Genomic DNA, 24707 nt, shown 5'->3' with positions numbered 1-24707 from the left:
ATAACTTCAGCGATTCTCCCTGGGATTCGTCAATTTTTCAAGGAATGTTGAAAATAATATCTTCAGAATTCTTCAACAGTCCAACGCTATGTTTTACAGGGACTGCTCATCGAGGAAAAACTACAAATGGTTTATCCAAGATTTTTTATGAAGCTCGTTTAGGGACTTTCAAGGAATGTTAAAAACAAAGTAAGTTCTTCTAAATAATTTTTTTCTCATTCTTTAATCTATAAATAATTGACAATACCTATTCCTTGAAATCGGAATCACTTGGGGAAGTGTTTTAAAAAATCCAAATAACTCATGAAGCGGCAGATGACGACAGCTATTTTTTCTACGACTAGTCAAAAACAATAGTTTCATTGTCGCGAAGAAAGAAAAGTGGGGCCGCATGTGGCTTTTTTGCTGGAACAATTTAAGGATCGAAAAACACAAATTTAAATATGTGATTTAAAATGAGAGATTCATTATTTAGTCTGCTTTCAAATCTATAGCACAATCAGGTTTAGAAAAAAATCAGACGAATTCATTCCTTTCTTTGCATTGTACAATGTGATTTTTTTAACAACACTATTCTTTTAATAAAAATCGAAGTGTGTAGGTACACATATGGAATGTATTATCGTAAAATTCCTTAAGATGTTCATTGAAACATTAGTTTAGTGATGACTTCTTGAATATGTTTTTTTGTACATTTTTATAATACCAATACATGAAAATCTAATTGTAAATTAACAGAAATACATCAAAACTTCAAACCACCACAACAAAAAAGCCCTACGTAGTCCCACCTTTCTTTCTTCGTGACAATCAAACAAATATTTTTGACTAATCGTAGACAGAAAATTAGCAGCAGCCATCTGCCGCTTTATGAGTTATCAGGATTTTTTAAAACACTGTTTTTGAACTTAAAGTATCATTGAATTCGTAAATTTTGCTAGTGAATGATGTAAATTTACTTTGAAATTGTTAAACTGTAATAACTTGATGACAAAATATTTTTTACCATTTTTTTGTACGATAAAAAAGGTCAAAATCGATTTTTTAGCTGTTTTTACCAAAACGTCTTAAAGCGCCATCCACGTCTGTGATAGAGTGTGAGTATCTTGGGAAGAAATGTCAAAAAATCTTTAATAAACAACATTGCATATGAAAGTTTTTGGTAGGACGCTCATATCAAAAGATAAAACTGATTTAGATCACATGCACCGAACATGAGATAACTTCTGTAGCCTAATGTATAAACGTGGGTGATAGCGTCGGTGCCCCAAGGAATTCCGTAATATCTACTGAGCCGAATGACCAATTCTGAAAACTGACACAGATTCTCAAAATAGAAGAGTTTCTTGAAAAGTTATGCGAAAATCGAGCAAAAATATATTAAAACAAAATAGTTATAGCAATTTGAATATTTTTGCTTTTGCGATTTAAAAATTATGCTGCTATTAGAAGGGTTAATAATAGTTGCTTATTTATACACTTAGCCTTTATGTACGCTTAGAGATTTTCCAAGGCATCGCAGAGTGAAATCATGGATTGATTGATTGATTGACTCTTTATTATGGGGAAATTCAGCCCGAGACTAGTTGAAATTATGGAAGATACCAAAGCAAATGTTTTAATAGAAATAGGGTGCCGGTGCCATTAGTGGACTACCTAAGCTATGAAAAATCATAACAAAATAACGGAAAGCCTTAACAGAGATCTTTTGGCGTCAACAGAAAGATTTCAACCTCTTCTATATGGAAAAAATATAAGAAGAGTGATAAAACTAATTTTTTAACATAAAATCGCTTGAGCCAGTATTGGTACACGTGTTCCAGTAGTTGCGCTAGTGCTCCAGTAGTAGACGTTCGGGAATGATACTAGGGATTTTGAACAAAATGGCAAATTTTTACATAGGTTTAACATTTTTCCCTCGGAACAGCAACTAATACCTTTCGAATGAAGCATAAAGATCATCTCTGGGACTTTTCTTCATTTTTATACGTCCATTTTAAAACTGCTTTCATCCGTTGATCCACTACTGGAACACGACGGCAACTATTGGTGCAAGGGAGCAATTTTTTTGCGTAAACCTTATTATTTATATGACTTTTTGATAGAATAAAAAGCTAAAATTTGGCAAATCGACTAAACTAGAGGCGATCTTTCCACCAAAAATAACAAATGTCTTTTTCATCGAAAAATGAACGTTTTATTCCATAGTCCAATCTACTGGTACATTACAACCATTGGCTCCGGCACCCTAGTCGGAAGAATTTCAAAAGATGTAATTCTTGCAAAAAAAAAATAAAGATATTCCCAAAAAAAATATAGGCCAATGTAGGGCATATCAGCTCTTCAATAGCCTTTTTTTAGCATGCAGAAATAATTGAAGTGCCATTTTGTTACAATTAATATGAACACTCCCAGATGAATATCAGGTAGAATTATTTGACAGCTCGCCAAGGAGTGTCTGAGGAATAATTCAACAAAGAAGCGAATAAAAAAAGTAAACAATAAAGCATTAAAAAATAGCTTTCAAAATACCGAAATTATTTTCTTTTGATTTTTTTCGTGTTGGGTCAAGTCATTTATAGCTTGAACCAAATAATCTTCTGACAAATTATCGCAGATAACATATGCAGTACATTTGGAGATGAATTGAAGCCACAAATCTGAACAGCACAAATCTAGAGAACCTGCGCACTGAAAATTTAAATGATCTTCGAAAAATCAATCGATACAATTTTTGAGCGCGAACGATTATTTAGTTCTCTAGATTTGTACTCCCTAAATTCTAACCTAAACCTTAACATTCCATTCAAGTTTGATTGAAAACCATCGAAAATTTCAATTGGTGGAAATTTCTTCTGCAACAAATATCAACATTGGCAGAACACAATCATCAATTCTGACGTCCAAGAAATCTTAAAATACAAACCATTATGTCCGTCACGTTTTGTTATATGATAATTACGTTGGCGTCAGGTTCAAGTGTGATCTGCGGAAACTGAATGGAACGCTACGAAGAATGCTTAGCGAGAAAAAAAACGGAGGCCTGTTCGCCTGGTTGCCAATCAAATACTACTAAAGCACTTGCGTATATCCGGATTTGTTAATTCACACGCAGGCGCAAAAAAGTTTAACGTGAACCCCGACCAGAACCAATGATAAAGAAGAAGATTTCAAATAGAACCTGTTTGAACCGGATTGATCTGTTTTTAGTCTTGCATAATCTTCTGTTATGGTTTGACGAATGAGTGTACCCATTTATAAATTTATGTAGGGAACATACGTTCTTATACAATTCCATGTTGCGGAATTTGAACAGAATTTCGCGTCAAGGTGCAATTGTTCTTTAATTGTGCCAAATTACAGTATTGAACTTTTTTATGAATTCAAAAGTAGGTAGTAACGATTTTACTACAGTGCTTTTAACGAAAAATTACAAACAACTTATTTTAAAATATGATAGCTCTACACAAACTAGTTCATCTCTTTTAAATCTGCATCATTGCTGGAAGAACCTTACAGAACTTTTAAGTTATGCCAATTATCAACATTCTTCAAACAATTACTTCAGTAATTGCTTTTGAATTCGTGTTTGGCAAAAATAACTTTAAAAAATGTTACGTCCGAAGAGCTGTGAAAATTGTATTCAAAACGGTGCATACATAACTAAGATCTGATTGATCCTCTATTCTGTATTAAAAATTGAAATGTATTTTAAATACCGTAATACGGGGGTGAATTGATCACCTGATGAACTTTAGAAACATGGAATCGAATTACAATTCCTTTCAAGGATGCTAAACGTTTCGTTCGCATTACAGACATTGATTGTGTCATAGGTTTCTCAAACCTTATTCAAGCATTCTTCTTGCAAAAAAATTGCCTACCTAGGCATTTTTTTAATCTTTAAACGTACTATAAACCGTTGACTAAAAGAGATCAGCGAAGTATCGATTTTGTTGAAATGAGTTTATCAATATCTGGTTTATTGACAGAGAGTTCTAAAATACTGATCAATTTACCCTCGCTTTACGGTACCTCGATCAAATACGTTGGGGTCGTTAAGGAAAATACTCTGGAACTTGCGAGTTAACGTTTAGGCGTTTCATTTCCAACAATCAATCATTTGAATTCTCGGTGCAACTCCTTTATTTCACACGGGTACCCCAATTTACCTTATCACTCATAAGACCTAGTTTCCGCACCAAGAGATATAAACACAATCTTCATTCACGAAACATTGTCCACGGTCAGCCTGATCACACCACCTTATTTTCGCGCACGATAAGAAGCCCCCATATGTAGCAATCGTCGTTAAGGCTATCTATTCCAGAAGTCACGAGAACCATCAAACCCGACCGATCCGCATTCTTATCAAAGGCAGACAGCCACCACAGCCGCTGCTAGGTTGGGCGGCAGGTCTTAAGATTGTGCTCACGTAACGTTTGCCACGGTCATCATCTTCCCATAGGTCTCCGCTCATCATCAGGTCGGTAGACACTATGGGCAGTTCCCGTATAGTTTGGTGGCCAATAATATGTTTGACGTCTTATGACATATTTATGAGGTGTTTATACAAATTTGACAAATTTTCAAATGTTTCCTATAACAAAATAATAAATTTAATTATTAACGACGCATGAAGGCTACTTGTGCGATTAAGTCGCAAAAACCAATATAAATATTAGAAATTAGTACTTGCAATAATTTCCGAATTTTTCCCAAGGAGTTCTGCAATAATGTCTTAACAAATGTCCTTGACGATTCCCTGAAACAGTGCTGGGAATGGTAATACAGTCAACTCTCCCTCACTCGATACTCCGTATCTCGATATCGAGTTAGAGAACCATACTAAAAGTTGGTTTTCACGGCTAACTCGATGGTCCCTTGGATCGCAGTTGCACTGGTTTTGTGTTCTGTAACTTGATACCTCCCTAGCTCGATGGTCCCTTCATTATCGAGTTATGGAGAGATGACTGTATTTCACTTGAAACGTGTTAATAGCATTTCAGTTTCTCAAAAAAAAAAATACATTCAACAGCACTGGTGATCAACAAAACTACAAAAGATCTTGCTCTAATATTCCAGGAGTATTTTGATAGAAGTATTATATACGGAGTAATGAAAAGAAAAAACTTTCATAACAAGTCATTTTTTAGATTGTTGACCACCTGATCGCCCATAGTGCTGCGATCATAATCCTAGCCTGTTAATGAGTGCCATCGTGTTCGGTCAGCTAGCGCAAACCGGTTACCGTGGGCACGATTTCCGTGGGTGCACACCGGTTATCGGGACTGGGGGCTGTTATCATCTTGGTGGCTGACCTGCCGAAACAAACGAATAAAAAATTGCGAACCTTTGCCGCCGACTGGTAACGCGCCGACTTCCAAAACGCGGCCAGTGTCAAGCGGCAGCATATGAATTTTAATCGATTGGGGAGCCTTATCGAACTATGGCTGCAAGAGCCAAGAGATGGGAGATTTTTGATGACCGAATTGCAAACAAGGTTTTGCAATGACATGTTTGGTGTCATGTTACGGATCAGTCTCGCATAATTTACCGAAGGTTTTAAATTTTCAAATGTCTAAAGTTATGACACTTTTAGTATGTTGAGAGAAACGTCTGCCACATTATTCATCGATATGGAGTTTCACACTGAAAGGTAACGATGATAATGAATTTAAATAGGAGAGGACAGTGGTGGCTTGCTTATGGCAGTTGTTAAGCACGCAGCTAAAAAGGACCATGATGGATGAGACTGGGTTCAAATTTCAGATCACGCAAGTATCCTTTCACGTTGGATTTTTCTTAAATTCAATTTGAAAATATGTTGCAAGTGATATCCTCCGGTGATGGTCAAATCAGTCATCTCCGTCTTCTTCGTCTGTAAAATTTAGGCCTTTTCCACTGCAGATTGCACTGTTTTACAACAAATGAGCTAAGTACTCTGATTAATTCCTTGTATATGCTTTAAAAATAAGGTTAAGATTCTGGCAAGGATCTCCTCTCCATACATTTCATTTTGAACCATTCAGCGACCGGCAAACAGACAAAACAGAAGGAAGTCCCGAGGAAGCTTCTTTGATTCTGAATATGAGATGCCTTGCTGAGGATAGTTTTGAATCTAGAATGACTTTAACGTAGTTCACCTGATCAGTCGCATTAATTTTAGAGTGAGACCGTGTATCGATACCAAGCCATAACTACCTGAAGATTAATTCCTATCTAACAAGGTGCTTATGAATTATCAATTCAATTATCAAAGCTAGATATTAGATAATCGTTATTGGTCCACACCGCTCATTCGAATCTAGATAAAATTTATACTCATTTGATAAAAACTGAGACTGCAGTTTGTATAGAGATAATTAAAAGAAAAGCAAGCAATTCATTCAATCGGCCATAGTGTTCGTCTATGTGTTTATTGAGGTTTTCAGCTACGCTGATACTGTTAAATACATTCGTCAACTACAACTATGTCTACGGCCTTTTTCAAATCGGACGCATCAGTAAACACTCAATTTCCGAATCGCTGTTGCACATAATGTCGAGATGTTGGGTTTGAGTTTGATTAATCAAACTGGCAATTCTTGTAGATAGCTCATGCCATGTAAGACACGATATAAAAAGCATCATTGATATCTAAGAAAGTTCACTAATGCTTGTATCTTGAATGAGTCAGTTCCTTAAACGCCTAAAGGAGTCGCGATTTTTTTCTTTCCGAAAAGATCTTCGGTCGTCTGCATTCGAACCCGTGACGCTCAGCTTAGTGTTACTTAAAAAGCTGCGCGTTTATCGTTACGGTTCGTTGGGCCCTTACAGGTGTTCTTCCAAGAATTCCTGAAGAAGCTTTCCAGGTATTTACCAAAAGTTACTTTTTTCTGAAATTTATTCCAGACATTGCTTCAGAAGGTCGATCAGAGTTCTCTTCTGAGGTGTTAAATTTGCAAGATATCGCCCAAGGATAACTCTAGAGATTTTGCCAAGAAATCCACAAGTAGCATGGTTTTATCAGCGATTTCTTCAGTGATTCTTGCATTTATAGAATCTATGACAAAAGGTCAAAAGACAAAAGGTCGAAAAACAAAAGGTCGAAAGACAAAAATGAAGCGACAAAAGGTCAAAAAAGTTTTTTTCAAAGATTTTTTTTCCACCATCAAATTTTCGACCTTTTGTCCTTTCGACCTTTTGTCTTTCGACCTTCTGTCCATAAACCCTGCCAGAGTTACATTGCAGATTATTTAAAAAGTTCCTATTCTCTAAAATAGTTACATAAAATCCAGCTCTTCTGTTTGTAATTTTTACACATCATGAAAAATCAATATTGTGCTAATATCTACTTTTTTTCAAATTTCTCCGCATTGCGAAGCTTTTTTATGTGTCATATACTTTGCGATGAAAAAATCAGCCCAGGATCAGTTTCTCAGAATTCAAATTACCATATTAAATTTTGTGTAACTTAAGATTTCTATCCTATCTCTAGGACTTTTTTTAAAGTTTTTTTAAGTTAAGTTTTTTTAAGAGCTCCTTGAGGAAACACCTAGAAAAAGTGCTGGTACAATTGCTCTGCCATGTCTAAGATTTTTTGCAATAATTTATTTAGTAGTTTCTTTGCCCATAACTGCATATTTGTCACATTCGATATTTTTGACAATTTCGAGTTAATACTTTCGATCAACTTACTGAAATCTGTGAGATTGTTCTAGAAATTTTTGTTGTTTTGTCACATTGGCAATTGTAATCGCATAACAGTCACATTGAGATTATACATATGCCCCATAATGCAGTAGTAGAGTAAAGTGGGGCAAAAGTTCGAGTGGGGTAAGAGTTTCTTTTTAAGATTTCTAGCTCAATTCAAAACAAATCTTATAAATGTCATGGTGGTTCAATTGCTATTCAAGTAAGAGACTTTCACTCCAAATATCATAAAAATCGATTGAGATTTGGAAAAGTTATGGCTATTTGTTGTTTTTCGACGTGAATATTGTAATTTTTGGTCAAACTTTCGTTGCATGGAACCAATTGAAGATAAAATCTTTTTCAATATTTTATGTAAGGGCGTTTCTAGGCCTATCATAAGGTTGCTTTGAGGTGTATTAGTTTTTGCATAAATGCTTGAAAACAGTTTTTGGCCCATAGTGGGGCAAAAGTTCGAATCAGCGGGGCAAAAGTTCGACCCATGTATAAAATCACGGAAAAATTTGCAAATTGCCTAAAATCCACATATTATCTTCAAATTTAGTTAAATTTGTTTGATCGTGTGGAAATTGTCACCAAAATTTTACATTTCCACTTAGTTTTGCGAAAAACTGCTATTTTTGAGTATATTATAATTAACTCGGTTTTGGGCAATTTTTTGATGAAAATTTAGTGTGTATTTTTCGTCAAAGTTAAGTTTACGGCTGGTGTAAGGTATGCCTGTCATAAAAGGATCGATATTTTGTGTTTTAGCCAGCGAACTTTTGCCCCACACTTGACTCGAACTCTTGCCCCACCGGTGGGGCAAAAGTTCGAATAAGACAATCAATTTTGAAACTGTTATAACTAAAAATGAGTAAATATTTTGACACAAGTTTGTTCAGCAAAATTATAGCCAATATGTTGAAGGTTCACTGTATGGTATTTGTTTTGTTTCAACTGCTATTGTTTTCCTGGAAACTTTGATTATACCACTAAGGTCGAACTTTTGCCCCACCTTACTCTAACGAAATTTCTATCAGAATAATTTTCTGACTATTCACCCAATATGTGATATGAATTGTACAAAATTTCAGCCTCAAATAATCACTTTTGAATTTTTAGTGATTTTAGTTTTCTCCCATACTGCAATAAAATGCGAACTTGGTATCCGTTTTACTCAATGCCTACTTTTGTCTAATGTCACAAATATGCAGTTATGGGCAGTGCTGGTGTTGATTGTAAAAAAAAACAATAATAATGCATAAAAGTGTTTCAGGACCAATCGCTTGAAGTTTGGTTGGTGCATTTTTTTGTGAGTTAAGGACTAACCTGTGAGTTACGAACGATGTGCTAATGTTGTTTCGAGATGATTTCATCCGAAAGTTTTCCTTCCTTGAAACATAGGCTATTTTCCCGAGTTAAACTGGTTTTATCTCTATAAGCAAAAAAAAAAAACGTTTTTATTTTATTTGATAATTTTAATTTCTTTACCTTCCTTGTCAGTTGTTTGAATTAATACCGGTAGACGATTATTTGTATTATTCTTGATTACTATTTCATAATGGATTTTTCATTTTTTGGCCATATACTGTTCTTTCAATACATGCTGTTCTCATATTTGTTGGCATTGAAGCTTATGATATACCAAGTATATTAGTCCGCTAATTCGCATTTTAGGCCTTATAGGGCTATTATACGGCTAATAAAGGGCATGTTGAATCCGTTGACAAAAGGTCGAAGAACAAATAGTCGAAAACATTTTTTTTTAAAGAAGGAAAAAAATCCCACAAAGCAAACAATTTTCGTCCTTTCGTCCTTTCGACTTTTCTCTTTTGACCTTTTGTCTTTCAATCTTTTGCCTCTCAAGCTTTTGTCTTTTCGCCGTTTTGTCTTTCGACCTTTTGTCCATAAACCCATAAAAACATAGCTTTTAACCGATTTCTGGTCTTCAAAGTGAATACTGGCATAATAGCACTTTCATCCGGAATTTTGCTATCTTCCGTGGAAAGGCTATTCATTCACTTTTACCACTAGTTATTTTCCAACCAATACTGAAAAGCTAGTTATTTGTACTCAATGCTGAATTTTCGTTCTGTAAGATTAAGCTGTCCCATGCAATGTTGTTTCGGAACTCTTCGGTAACATACATACTGTAGTTTACTCCTTTTTTATTTACTTTCCAAACGACATTCGGTCAAATGGCATTTGGCCAATTGACTCTTGCGGCCGACTGGCGTTCGACCAAACGACATTCGGCCAAATGACCCGGCACTTCGGCATGATTTTTTAGTTCAGAACTGGTCACAACGGAATCGTATAAAAAAAATAACAATTCGAATGGGGAAACCTCCCATTCCATAGCGAATAATAGATGTGCCCATGGAGTCCTTTTGTCTTTTATAGTGCTACATTAGAGAGGCTGCTATTGATTGCGATAATTTCAGTGATATGACAATCAGTACCTGAATATTTCCTAAAAACAATCAACAGAATTACATAAGGCTAATTGAAATTAGGCGGACTTTTTGAACCAGCAGAGTAAACGGCCTTTCGTGTTTCTACATTTTAAGATTCTGCCTTTTGTAATTCTGTCTTTTGAGATTCCGCTTTTTGTGTTAGTTCCCTTTTAGTGATTCGTTCTAAAATTCCATCTTTCGTGTTCCTGCCTAACGTACGACAGAAGAAGATTCTTTGAATGTTTGTAGTCACTCTGAGAAAAAAATATTATAGTAATTTCTAAGCAAATCGCAAGAGTTATGCCTGAGTAAATGAACGCAATTTTTTGATAATTTCGGGAGGCAATCAAAATATCACATTTGGAGGAATACCTAAAGAGCAATTTCTTTTTCTCGAACAATTTTTAAAATTTGCGAAATTTGTAAGATTTTTTCATGCTTTTTTGAAGTCTTCAGGAGAGCATATTTTTTTTAACTGAAGCAATCCCAGATAATTCTCTGGGAAAGTTTCTGAAAAAAATCATTGTAGGCATTTTTCGAATCGATGCCTGGAGTAATCTGAGAAGAACTCCTTGGAAAAATAAATAGGAGAAATTCCCAAAGAAAAAACATTTCACTATGGTATTCTGTCGACTGATGTAATCCGGATCAGTGCTGTTAAATGTCAAAATTTTTAAAAATTCAATTGCTAATAGCACATTCTCATGCGGAATACAGCATCGGCTAATATGACCAATCGATAGTTATTAAGAATTGGTCACGGAACCATGAATTTTACGAAGACATTTACCATGGGATAGGAAAATATTCGCAATAGTTTATTGTCAAAATCACATGATATTTATTCATGACATTTTACAGCACTGATTCAGATCTTTATAATTATCCAGAGCCGCATTGGATAAATGTACGACTCGTGCTTTTAAAATCATGTTCATTTTCATTTCTGAAGTTAAGTAGTCGTCACCATATGTCATATCATAATTTTCTCACCATTTAAGTATAACGCTTCGTTAAATCTGCTTAGTTGTTAATTAAGACGTACATTTGAAATCTATTGTAAATTGTCATATGCTAACAAATTTGCAAAAAATGAGAAAAGTTATTTTGTTATTCTTTGTAAGTTTAGACCGACTTTCTCTAAGAAGTTAAAGGAAATTAATGTTTTAAAGAATCAAACATAATATTTAAGGATGGTTATATTTTAATGGTATTTATTAGGACTGTGCGTCTAAATTTACAATTGAACATGCTTTCAAAAAATCTTTACAGACCACTTCGAAACACTTTTTGCGATCTCGTTTAATTTTACAACGTTATTAGGGGCTGTCCATTAACCACGTGATTATTTTTTCCCAACTTTTAGGAACCACCCCCCCCCCCCCTCCCCTCGTGGTCATTCTGTATGTACAAAACTTTTATAGACCATGGTCATTGGCCAGTCCACCCTTCTCCACAAATGACCACGTGGTTTATGAACAACCCCTTATACAACATGTACCTTAAAACTGCTAGAAAATAACTAAAGCTTTTCACGTGTCCTTCCGTATCTGTTTGCGCTCATACCTAAAACTCAGTTGCATGGCTAGTACATGCACATTTCGCTAGCTTTGACTGTCCTTGTACGAAATTTGGCCGAAAAGAACTTGAAATTAATCCGCCTTCCCCCCGTTTCAGGTATCGACACATTCGGACTGGGGTTGTTCCTGCAGAAGCGCATGATCAAACGTATGATCGCTTCGTACGTCGGTGAGAATGCCGAATTCGAACGTCAGTACCTGACCGGTGAGCTGGAGCTGGAACTCACTCCCCAGGGAACTCTGGCGGAAAGAATCCGCGCCGGCGGTGCCGGTGTGCCAGCCTTCTTCACACCCACGGCCTTCGGAACCCTGGTGCACGAGGGAGGTGCTCCGATCAAGTACGGTAAGGATGGAACCGTTGAAATTGCCAGCCAACCGCGGCATATGCAGATGTTCAACGGAAAGCCATACATAATGGAGGAAGCTATCACTGGGGACTTCGCTCTGATCAAGGCGCACATTGCCGACGAGGCCGGCAATTTGATTTTCAACAAATCGGCGCGAAACTTCAACCCAACTATGTGCAAGGCAGCCAAAACTACCATTGTTGAGGTGGAGAAGATTGTTCCGGTCGGTACTCTGGATCCGGATCAGGTTCATATGCCGAGTGTGTTCGTACACCGTATCATCAAGGGAGCCAAGTACGAGAAACCAATCGAGCGGTTACGAATTCGTGAACCAAAGAAAGTGGCCTCTGTTGTGGCGTCCACTCCAGCAGCGAAACAGCGCGAACGCATCGTGAAGCGTGTTGCCCTGGAGTACAAGGATGGCATGCACATCAATTTGGGAATCGGTATTCCAGTGCTGTCGTCCAACTACATCAAGGGAATCAACGTTCTGCTACAGTCCGAGAACGGTATTCTGGGACTGGGGCCGTTCCCTGAAAAACACGAAGTCGATCCTGACCTGATCAACGCCGGTAAGGAGAGCGTCACCGTTGTGCCTGGAGCTTCCTACTTCTCGTCGGACGACAGTTTCGCCATGATCCGCGGAGGACATATCGATATTACTGTCCTCGGTGCCATGCAGGTATCGCAGTTCGGAGACCTGGCCAACTGGATGATTCCCGTAAGTTCATTATTTTATCATTGCCCAAGCTAAAAGTATCTGGGGTAATATGCACTGTCGGGACTGAACACATCTTGCCTATTTTTCTGGGACGAACAAGTATTGTGTAGAAAATACTACGCAGATTGATGAAACGTCAACCAAATGGGCTTCAGAGTTGAGTCCATCTAGAAAAACGACATAGGGAAAGCAATAAATTGAAAAAGTGCTATTCTGATGTAACTTTCAGGATCCTTTCGTTATTCAAATTAAAATCTTTTTCAAGCACGCGGGGCAAAATGAACACTCGAGGTAAGATAAGAAAACTTTGTTTGTGGCGTTTTTATAAAAAAAGTGATAAATTGATATAACCAAAAATTTTAAATAAATATTCGAAATTCGTACGGAAATATTGTTAAAAGTACATTGCAGTGTAAAAAAAATCATATAATATTTAATCATTTAAAAGTAATATATTTTGCTGCGTGAAACAATTCATTCATTAATGTTTGGCCGTATAGTTATCTATACATTAATCAGCATTAATTTTATCATAGTTGAAAAAAATGGTTCACTTATTTTGAGTACCTATACCATCTTGATCCCATAAATGATGGGGCAAAGTGAAGTGTGAAATTGTGAAACAATACTTAATTGTTAGCCTAGCATATTGTATCCGCTTCACACAAAACAATTAAAACAAATAAGAATGTTTAACCCGTATCCGCCCAGCAAATGGAAAAAAGTTCAAATTTCTACCATTTTGGCTATTTTTGACGGATTGCCTTCGTTTTAGTTCGAATGGAATCGTTTGGATCGTCTTGTTTTTCGAGGATCATTGGAATTTTTGGAAATGTCCACCGGTTGGGAGCTATTCCGGTTAGTTACTGAGTCAAGTCGGGTAAAGATGACCTAAACTTCCCTTTCAATAAACTTCTATAGCTTCGACTACGTACGTCATGTGAGAACTAAATTAAACACTGAGACCAGCTTTGACCTTGGGTATTTTGTCGGTTATTTATGAGGGGTCTACCCCGTTTGGCATAATGCCGTATGGCATAATGCCGTTTGGCATACAGTCGTTTGGCATAATAGCTGTTTGGCATAATGCCATTTGGCATAACGGTCGTTTGGCATAATCGCCATTTGGCATAATGGCCGTTTGGCATAATTGTGAAAAACATTGAATTTGATAAAATTCGTTCCTTTAAGCAAAGGGGTGAGGATAAACTGCTCACGATCGTACATCCCGTTGTCAGTTATTGATAGGACATAGGGTTTCAATGCTAGTAATGGACCCCTTAGTAGCTGAAATTCATTCTAGACGCTTTTCTGCAATGATATCTCAGACCCATATACGCTTTGTGGAGTCTAACAACAAATTCAATGTCTTTACTTTATAGTACTTCTATGAAACATACAAAATCAATCGATTTTTCCAGCGAAATATGCATTTGAATAACTGTTGTCCGAATGCCTATTATGGACCCTCCCGGGGTCCATAATAGGATTGTTTACAAATTTGACGTTGCGTATTATGGACCCTCCATTTGATTCCCATGTAATCCGGCTTGCTGCCGACGAGCCTATTATGGACCCACCTGGAAATGCGTATTATGGACCCTCTTGTGCGGTTTCATTTACAAAACTGTTCAAATATATGTATTTATGCGTCTCAAACAAAATATTTTGTCTGAAACTACTGACTAACAATGTAATCGAAGTTCCCCCGGTGGATTTTCATAGGAATAAAGTTGCTTTGAGTGTTAATTTTATGTTTTTCTGTAGGGGGTCCATAATACGCAAAGGGTCCATAACCGGCATCGACTCCCTACTTCAAATCTTCATTTTTTTTAAAGGAAACCAATATCCAATTAAACTCTTTGGGAATTGCATCATACATGACTTTCGGAGTAATCATGTCCGGGATAGTATAGCGCATTTTTAACAAAAATGTATCCAACGCCTAAGTTATTCCATGTTATTTGGAAAAAAGGAACATGGTATTTTATGACGCATCTTATGGTCCCGCATATTACTGTACCACTGCAGCACAGAGAAACAGACGTAACACTTAGAACAAATCGCGCACAAAATCATAGTCGCGAAAACATGTACGCCCAATGCTAAAAACACTGTAGTTGGCCGATGGACCAACAGGTGGCGGTAGTGTGTAAACCTCAAACACGAACAAAAACAACGTGAGCGCTGCGGGTGGTCGATTGACCACCTACCAGATATTCGAATCGATCGTTAAAAAGTTGGTCGATGGACAGCGATGAGAGTGTGACGTCTGTTTGTCTGTGACTGCAGCATCTTCCTTTTCCAAATTATGCCAAACGACCATTATGCCAAACGACTATTATGCCAAACAACTGTTATGCCAAACGACTGTTATGCCAAACGACTGTATGCCAAACGGCATTATGCCAAATGGCATTATGCCATACGGGGTAGACCCATTTATGAGACCTCCTTAGAACCGGTCGAAAATAGCTAAATTTTACTTTTCTTTTAAACTGTCAATATATGGGTGTTAAACTTTATTATTCATTAAAAACTCAGATTGGTCCAGTGACTTTGTTGTGAATCAGGCTATTGACAAAATGGGATAATTTTGAGCTTAAGGAATTTTGTCAACTATTCTTCTCCTAACCTTTAAAATGATTTTGTTCGATCATGTATGAGCTGATTTTTAAAATGATAATGTTTAATAACCAAATTTGCCAGTTCAGAAAAAAAATATAAGATAATTGGCCTATTTAAGGACTCATAAGGAGCTTTCCTTAGCCGAGTGGTTAGAGTCCGCGGCTACAAAGCAAAGCCATGCTGAACGTGTCTGGGTTCGATTCTCGGTAGGTCCAGGATCTTTTCGTAATGGAAATGTCCTTGATTTCCCTGGGCATAAAGTATCATCGTACCTGCCACACGATAAAATTCGCCTGACAACATTCAGGGTTGAATGCTGAGAAAATTGTTGAGAATATCTCTCACTTATCGCTCTCTGTAGCAAAACAATCATGATCCGCAACACATCATGAGAGCCTGTTTATCATTTTTTGCTACAGCTCTGATTTTAACAGGGGAATAACAGTTCATGATAAAACACATCTAAGCAAGCTCCAAACTTAGGGAGCACTGTTGCTGTAGGATATTCGGGAATTGTTTATCATGCCAGTAAAATAAAGCACCTACCCCCAATGGCAAATAAGAGAGAAAACGGGTTTTATTATGGCTCTCTCTTTGGGGCTCTCGTTTGCTGCTGCTTATTTATCAAATTATTACAACTTGCGACACATTGCCGATCATGGACCGACAAAGATAGGATGTTTTTCGTCGCTTGCTTCGATCATGCCTCAAAATCAAATAAGAGCGAATTCTGCAATGATACCAAGCATTTACATGAATCAACTAAATTCGTGTATTGAAACACTACATGTGGAACCGGATCCTAATTTTTTGATTCACTTCGTCAGGGGTATTTTTTAAAAGCTACTGATCTGACACATTTTGAGTCGTATTGAAGTGCTTCTTAAGTTTCTGACAATTCAGCCAAGATAAAACCTCCATGCCAAAGTGAATCATGGAAGTGCCTAAGTCGTTCCAGCTATTCCATCCAGCTATTAAACCTCTCTTCCCCATGGTAACTCCAGAGCTCCATTGATTTTCGACAAACTGGAAACAAACCGAATCAGATGATGCAATAATTACTAGAATATAATAAGAATATGATTCCACAACAATCAAATAAATCCAACAGTCAACTATCTGTTTCAATAGTAAAACTATTGATAAAAATCAATGTACTGTTGAAAACAACCAAAAAAATTAAAATTGTTTTTGAAATATTTGGCCCATTCACAAAACAAATAAGGGTTTAAGTATTTTTTTTATAAAAACGCTTATTTTTTGTGAAGAAATAGTCAATCAAAGTCGTGGGAAAGAGAGAGTTTTTTGCATGTCGTTGAACATTTTTGCATATCGTGTGGCAAGCACTAAGATACACGCTATGCATGAACTAGACGATTATGAAAATCGAATGTACATCGGATTTTTCTCGCTAGAGATCAGAGATGAATTTTCATACGTTTCGTATGGGCTGAAATGCTTCGAAAAACTGGATTTTCTTAAGTTTCAATATGAATAAAAACTAAAAACTGGAGAAAATCAAAATTTCATTGATGGAATATTTGAAAACCTTCCGATTATGAAAATATAGACCAAATACTAAGCTCTAGCGAGACCCGATGTACATTCTATTTTTATAATCGTCTGGTTCAGATATAACGTGAGATACTCTTTGCCCAGATACATCGATCAAATTTCCTTTACTAGCTATCCTCAACCGGCGGGATTCAAACTCATGACTCTTAGCTTATTCTTGCCAAATAGCTGCGCGTTTGTCGTTTTGATTTCCTGGGCCCGCACGTTGTTTGGTCTTCAGTTTCGCACATCTTCCTTAACTGGTGCATTTTACCCCAGGTCCCTCTATAATTCAATATAATTTGCCCTATATTTAATAAAATTTCTTTATAAACAGGGTCGTTTGGTGAAGGGCATGGGAGGAGCTATGGATCTGGTGGCCGCCCCCGACACCAAGTGCATCGTGACAATGGAACACACCGCCAAGGACGGTTCGCATAAAATTCTCACCGACTGTACGCTCCCGGTGACGGGTAAGAACTGCGTCGACATGATCATCACCGAGAAGGCCGTCTTCGACGTGGACCAGGAACGGGGCTTGATCCTGAAGGAAATCGCCGACGGTGTCAGCGTTGAGGAAGTCATCACCAGCACGGGGTGTAACTTTGAAGTGTCGCCCGATTTGAAGCCAATGGGACAGGTCGAAGAATAAGGTCAGAGATCGTGAGTGTTTTGTGTGTCTGTTTTTTATGGAATGATATTCTATATACACGATAGCTGTTTGATGGTATCTCAAAAAGGAAGTAATCGCGCCTAGATTACAAATATATTTAGGGACTCAGGAAAAAGCATTTGTTTCTTTGAACGGTGTCGTCTACCTGTTGCTTTGGTTGCCACACAAAGATTATTATAGTACTAGGGTGTAACACGGAGTGTTTAAAACTCATTTCTGCTGTTGCAATTGTTAAGTTATCCGTACAGCCGAATTGAACATAGTCTCTTTTTAATACACAGTATGCTAAACGCTAAACTATACGAGGTATTGCAACGATCAATGGTTTTGAAGATTCCAGAAATATGTAATAAACCTCCTGCACACCAGGGGGACTGACCTCTACAACACAATTTACCTTCAGCTCGTCAGTCCACCCGAAGCTAATCGCAAAAACCTTGTGGGTAGGTATCATCCGAGTACGACGAAATACCGATAAGCAACCTCTCCTCACCGCTGTGCATTCAAATTTCCATATAAATTCGAAAATTTACACAGCGACCTTTGCCATCTGTTCGATTACGATCCACCGCAGAGTGCCACTGACTGGTCGATTGCTCTATAGGTGCTGCACTTCGCTGGAAAGCTTCGTTGGTGATTCACCCGCCGTTGCCTCATTATCACTCTCATAATTGATCAAACACCTACCAAACGACTTTTGGGTCAAGACGCGCGCTATCAGGAGGCTTTCGATTTCAAATGCACAATAAATCTCGTGCATCCAGTTGCCATGCGTGGACACCTCACGCGATGCCTGATGATGATGGTAGAATATATGGTGATTGAGTTGATATATATGGAATTTTGGACTGTGCATGTATTTAGCATAAACATATGTTTTATATGACAAATATCTCATGAACCTAGTGATGCATTTCGCAAAGTCTCTGTTCAAAGGCCAGTCAGTGAATGTTTGCTCTTGGTAAGATAATAATAGACACAATGAAAACTCCATCGCGTAGATTGATTAGAATTCATTATGAAAGTTGTTTCGCATTTTGAATGCTTATGGACCCAAGCATGAAAAGCTGTTTAAAACTACATAGCTCTTCAATCAGACGACCAAGCAGAAAGATCTTAATAATTCCTGTCCTAGGCCCACATATCAGTAGCGCTACACACGCCGCTGTTCAGCATAACAATGCTTAGGGTGGTGAGTACGAATCCCGCCGGTCGAGATCTTTCCAGGTCGGAAAATTTCTCGTGTATCTTCGTGCTTGCCACAAGATATTCATTCGTTTTTAGGGACGATTCAAATACGACGTCCATCGTTTTTTTGGGATTTCTAGACCCCCTTCCCCCTCTGTCATGCTTTTTCCAATACGTAATACACGTACTAGCACACTTTCTTAGACCCCCTTCCCCAAACGATGGACGTCATTTTGGAATGATCCCCTATTGGTATTGCATTGTAGTTACAATAAAACCGCGTCAACAATATCGACTACATGACATTACTCTGAACGCCACTATCTCGAACGCGCCGTTAGCTCGAACGCGATTACCCCTAATGGGTCATTACCCCGAACGTCATTTCCCAGAAAGCATAGTGTTTTCAGATTGATGATTGTGGATCATTGTGGTGTGGAATTTCAATCAATCAAGATATTTAATATTCCTGTTGAGTCTAAACAGCCATTGCGTTGCGTGGTAACGGAGTATTTCGTAGATTGCATACTGAAAACTGTCATGTTAATTACTTCACTACTATTATTCCAATTCCTCATGAAAAACTACTTGGAATGAAATTGCTAAAAACATGAAAATTTCCATTGCCGGTCACGGCCATCTTCTCCGTTACTGGAAAAGGAAAGGAAAATGGTGATATGACACCTAGTTGCATGATGAGAAGGGTAATGATCTAGGATTCTTCATAAGCGAGTGATGCGACCGGATTGAAATTTAGTATACACGGAAACGGATATCTTAGGTAGTTTGCCTTTAACTCCATTTGAAAAATATACTCAATTTTTGATTGATTTAAGGTGAAACATCTCAGAATCTAAAGATAGCCGACTTGTGCCCCTACTCACGTTTTCAAAGGTATTAAACTGGAGAAATAGTTAACAGACGTTTCTGATCTTCTTATTTTGAGCTTTAGCTTTAGCTAGCAGTGCACAAAGCCAAATTGAAGCACAAAGCCAAATTGAAGCACAAAGCCAGTGCAATCTTAAAAGTTGATTCCAAACTGTTTCACCTTAACACAAAATTGAGTTCTTTCAACACAAGCATTTACCCAAATTTGTCTTATTGGGCCAAAGTACCCCCATTGAGTAGATCGGGCCAGTCCAACCTTTTTGAACCAGCGGGCCAAACATTTTTTAATGCAACAATTTTAATTTTTTGCCAAAATCAAATAAAAGTGAAAATAAATTCTACTGAAGAAATTGAAATTAGATATTCGCCTTTATAATAATCTTGCCGAAAATTCTGTGGGAATTGTTCTCATGTTGACGTCCAGCCCAACATTCTTTAAGGCACAAGAATCCATCATTTCATCATCAGCAATCATCGAAAATTAAAACCCAGTTTTTCGTTCAAATTTGAGCATTGTTTAAATTTTGAGCAAAAAAACAAGTTTTGAAAATTTGCAAAACGATGATGGTTATTTTCCTCTTGAAAAAATGTTCTAAACCCTGCGAGAATGTTGTCCAGGATTTTATAAAAAAAATCTTAGTATTGTATCAAACATTTTCATAGGATTTTGTCATAATCTCATCTAGTATTATTTTATAATCCTCTTCAGAGTTTTCTAAGAATGAATGTCCTTAAGGATTCCTTCAGAATCCCACCCAATTTAGAATCTGCTCAGAAATTCTGTAAGAAACTCACTACGGATTGTGTGAGAAACTTTCGGTAAAAAAACCTGCCTAGGATTATGTGTGATCATACGAAAAACTTTGTGAAATTTTGCTCTACATTTGGTAAGAATCCTGCCCAAGTTTGCCGTTAAGGTGAAGATGCATCGAAACCAAACCTCGACTCGAGTTTTCAAGAGAACAAATCTAGAGAACCATGTGGCAATCCTGATCACCAGTGATGCCACAAACGCAGATTTATTTGTTAATACACAGATTTTTTTTGTGCCTACCGATATCTGTGTTCATAGATTATAAAATTTAGAAATAAATAAGAATTTTAAAATGTTCTAAGGGGCTGTCCATTAATTACGTAAGACAATTTTTGGGGTTTTCAACCCCCCTCCCCCCATAGTAAGATTTTTTGTATGGAAATGAAAAATAAATTGTATGGCAAGTAAGAAATCTCAGAACCCCCCCTCCCCCCATAAACCCTTACGTAATTAATGGATCGCCCCTAATATTACACCATTTTGGAATTTAAAAAAGCATAAACGCTATCATTTTGTTCAGTTTGTCTCAATTATTAATGTATTTGGAACTAAAAAATATCCATGATTTACTCAGTTTTAGTGGAATAAGTTCATATGAATTAATTGTTAGCATGCCTAGAATAGACGGGGAATGTTTGCTGTTAAATCTATATTATTTCAACATTTTATGAACGGATCAACTAGATTCAAATAGAATTAACTGATAATTATGTATAGAGAGACGAATAATAAAAGACATGTTTATCGTTCAAGAGTCAAACGTAAAAAGCCGATGAGCTACAGCTCGTCTCATTTATTTTTACTCAACCAACAAATCCATTTTCACAAAATTAAACCAAAATCAGTCAACAAAATAGCTTCTTTTGGAGAAATTGAAAAGAAAAATGTTCACTGCTGAGTATCACTCCAAGGACTCCGTGCGAACAGTGCTCTGGATGACGTCATTTAGCCCAGATTTTGAAGAATCTTGCCCTAAATTTTATAAAAATAAATGCTCTGAATTGTGCCACAATTCCACTTACCTAAAGGCTGTACGGAATCAAATTGCACCACTTTTAAATGGCTGTAACTTTTTATCCGTTGGGTATTTTCTATTGAAATTTTGGGTCCAATGTGTATTTGTTTACGCTGTGTAAGTTTCACTAGCAAATGAACGATCGTTGTGAAGTTTGAGTCGTACCTCGAAAATCCGGATCTATCTCATCGTACCATAAGAAGAAAGCTGATACATTCTACGTTGTCTCGTGTTTCGAAACAGTACCACGAACGTTTGACCATCGATCGGAAAGATAAAAGAAGCAAAAATGGATCTCCATGTAGTGTTAAGGTTCACAAACGGGTGGTTCAAGCTTTCAAGAGGAAACCCAACAGTTCAGTTCGAGATGTGGCGAAGAAACTGAATATTTCCAAAACTTTTGTACAAGATGCAAACAAACGTGAAGGACTACTACTAAGTCCAAAAGGCGCCTACTCGTAATAAACGCCAGAATACGGTAGGTAGAACACGTGCACGGTAGCTTCCGGGGCTCCAATTGTTCCCAGCTGATCATAAATTCGAAGACCCTGAGGACGTTAGAAAGCAGAAGATGTCAAAGTTTGCCAAAAAATATATGATTAGGCAAGCAATTTGCTTGTGTGGAAAGCGGAGCACCCCATTCGTGAAAACTGGGACGGTCAATGAGCCTAAAGGAATGCTTTCATAAAGGACTACTCCCTCTTCTGAGGTCACACGATGGTCCTACGATTTTCTGGCCGGATTACCACTTCAAAGTACAAGGCTAAGGAGGTCAATTTAGTGCCGAAGCATATCAATCCCCCGAACGCACCGGAACTGCGGCAAATTGAAAAGTACTGGGTCATCATGAAGCAGGCACTTCGGAAAAAAAAATGTACTGCCACGCAAAAAGAAAAAATAGTCCAAGTTTTGTATAGAACCTTACCCGAGAAAAAGTTCTGTGGAAAAAAATTACTATTGTAGCTGACTATGCCCATTCTTGAAACTATCATGGAATTTCAGACCAATTTACTATGTTTACGATTGATCCCACCACATTGCTGGTACATTTGACAGAAATAATTTACAACAACCTGATTGTCGACCACAGACATGGTAAAATCAAGCGCATTTCTGGTCTGCTGAAAATTGCCGGTGCGAGCGCTTAAGTTAACCCCCTAAAATGGTAGTTTTTTGTAAAAAAAAAAGACAATTTACACCGTCTTCAGCACATAGGCTGCACAGACTGAACAATCACTAACATTAGGCAACGGACAACACGAAACACCCAGCAGCCCAGTGATGAATTTTTCGTTCGACGAAAAGTTTTCACCGACTGGAGCGGGAATCGAATCCACACTTCGTGGCACAATACCCCCAGACGACTGACGACGCTAACCGCAAGGCCACGAAGCCCACCAAGTTTTTTGTAAAAGACAATTTTAATTGAATAAAACAAACATGGTAAAATATTCATCACATGTTTTATTTTATTCCCTGAAAGTTTGAAGATGAATGGTTGAACGTGCGAATTTTGCCAAATATTAGTGTTTGTCGCCATTTGATTCCATACACCCTTTAGGAGGGGCTATCCCGTTAGGCATAAAGTCATTTGGCATACAACCATTTGACATAAAGCCGTTTGATATCAAGGTCGTTTCGCATAATGGTCATTTGGCATAATGGACGTTTGGCATAAAACACAGAATATTGGAATAATAAATAAATACAAGAATAAATGGTGCTACTTAAAAGAACGGCTTGTGTTCAAAAGAAGGGAAAATCATCGATGGCAATGTTAGAAGATGTAATGCCAACAATTTACTTAGAACGGAAAGCATAATTATCAATGAAAATGTTCGTAGTTACAATGCAAACCACTAGTTGAATAGCGTAATTATAAAGAACTGCTTATGATCAAACGAAGGGAAAATCACATATGTAAATGTTAGCAATAATAATGCTCAAACATAGTAGCATTGTCAGATTTTCAATGCTGAGCACAAACCACCATATTGCGGTAATAGGGAAGTGGGAAGCAACCTCAAAAATGTTTGTTCAACCTAGTTCTCAATGATTATGCCAAAGGACCATTATGCCAAATGACTTTTATGTCAAACGACCGTTATGCCAAATTATTTTATGCCAAATGACGTTCCCCCCTTTAGGATTATGTTCTATATTCAATGTTCATCCTATCGAGGATATTGCTTACGATTTTGTAAAAATCCGTCCAAAGGTTTCCAATAATTTAAGTTCATGATTTTGTAAGAAACCTGCCAAAGATTCTGTGACAAGTTTTTTTCTGCTCAAAATTCAGTGAAAATTGTGCCTATAATTCAGTGAGATTTTGTTAGATTAATTTGACCAAGTATTTCAAAACATCGCTATGAATTCAGTTTTTCTTCTATCTATTCTACCAAATTTTCATGGAGATTAGTTCTATAAGTAATTCAAATTTCGAAACAAGCGCTGAGAATCCAGCTAGTAAACACTGTCACGAATGACCTTCCCTTGCTACGGCAATCAGGTTAAAGTGACATTAATAGAATTAAGCAGCTAGTAAACATCCACCTGTACCAAAGTTTGAGGTTAAGTTAAGCTTAATTCAAATTGATTTTACATTGGACTTGATATGCTCTAACTTCATGTTGGAAGAACAATCAACGGGCTAGATATGAGATAAATCTTCAAACTTTTCGCTGGCCACACAAAATGCATTGCATTGCAACACATGGTTCTTCTGATGACGTCGAGGAAATGACAGTACCAAGATTCCAGTGTTGGATTTGTTTTAAATCATAAAGACTTTAAAATAAATTAAATTTGGCCGTGTATATCTTTTTAAATTGATTCCCCTAATTATAAGCAGTATTCTGAAATATATTTCAGTGTAAAACTCCAGGAAAAAAATCCATGTTTTTTGAAAAACGTCTCTAACTTTCACTTAGGGCAACCATTAGTGGTGCACCTAAGGGAAAACTGCTAAAACATGGTGATAAAACCATGAAATATATGATTTTTATGTATCATTTGATAGATCTCAAATCCTACTATCACTCAAATGTATAAAAATCACGATTCATTTTTAATTTCCATGCAAAAAGCCTTGTACCAATAATAGGAATACTGTTGCTTTAGTGGATGTATTTATGTTTTAAGAATGGTTCCTTTAGTGGTGCAAACC

The 24707-nt window shown here is 37.1% G+C and overlaps 1 protein-coding gene across 2 annotated transcripts in view; it reads left to right on the top strand.

The window, feature by feature from the left end:
* The window catches only part of LOC5574420 (succinyl-CoA:3-ketoacid coenzyme A transferase 1, mitochondrial), a 31161-nt gene extending 13228 nt beyond the window's left edge, over positions 1 to 17933 (top strand). For both annotated transcript variants that reach the window (XM_021841147.1, XM_021841146.1), the window contains 2 exons: positions 11811 to 12781; positions 17301 to 17933. In XM_021841147.1, coding sequence (XP_021696839.1) covers positions 11811 to 12781; positions 17301 to 17615 — 1286 coding nt within the window. In that variant the 3' untranslated portion in view covers positions 17616 to 17933. The remainder of the gene's footprint in view (positions 1 to 11810; positions 12782 to 17300) is intronic.
* The last annotated feature ends 6774 nt before the right edge of the window (positions 17934 to 24707 follow it).

The sequence above is a fragment of the Aedes aegypti genome, chromosome 2, assembly GCF_002204515.2.
Source record: "Aedes aegypti strain LVP_AGWG chromosome 2, AaegL5.0 Primary Assembly, whole genome shotgun sequence".
In the NCBI taxonomy this organism is placed as follows: domain Eukaryota; kingdom Metazoa; phylum Arthropoda; class Insecta; order Diptera; family Culicidae; genus Aedes; species Aedes aegypti.
Note: the sequence above shows the minus strand (reverse complement) of the source record. Positions and strands in the feature narration are given on the sequence as shown.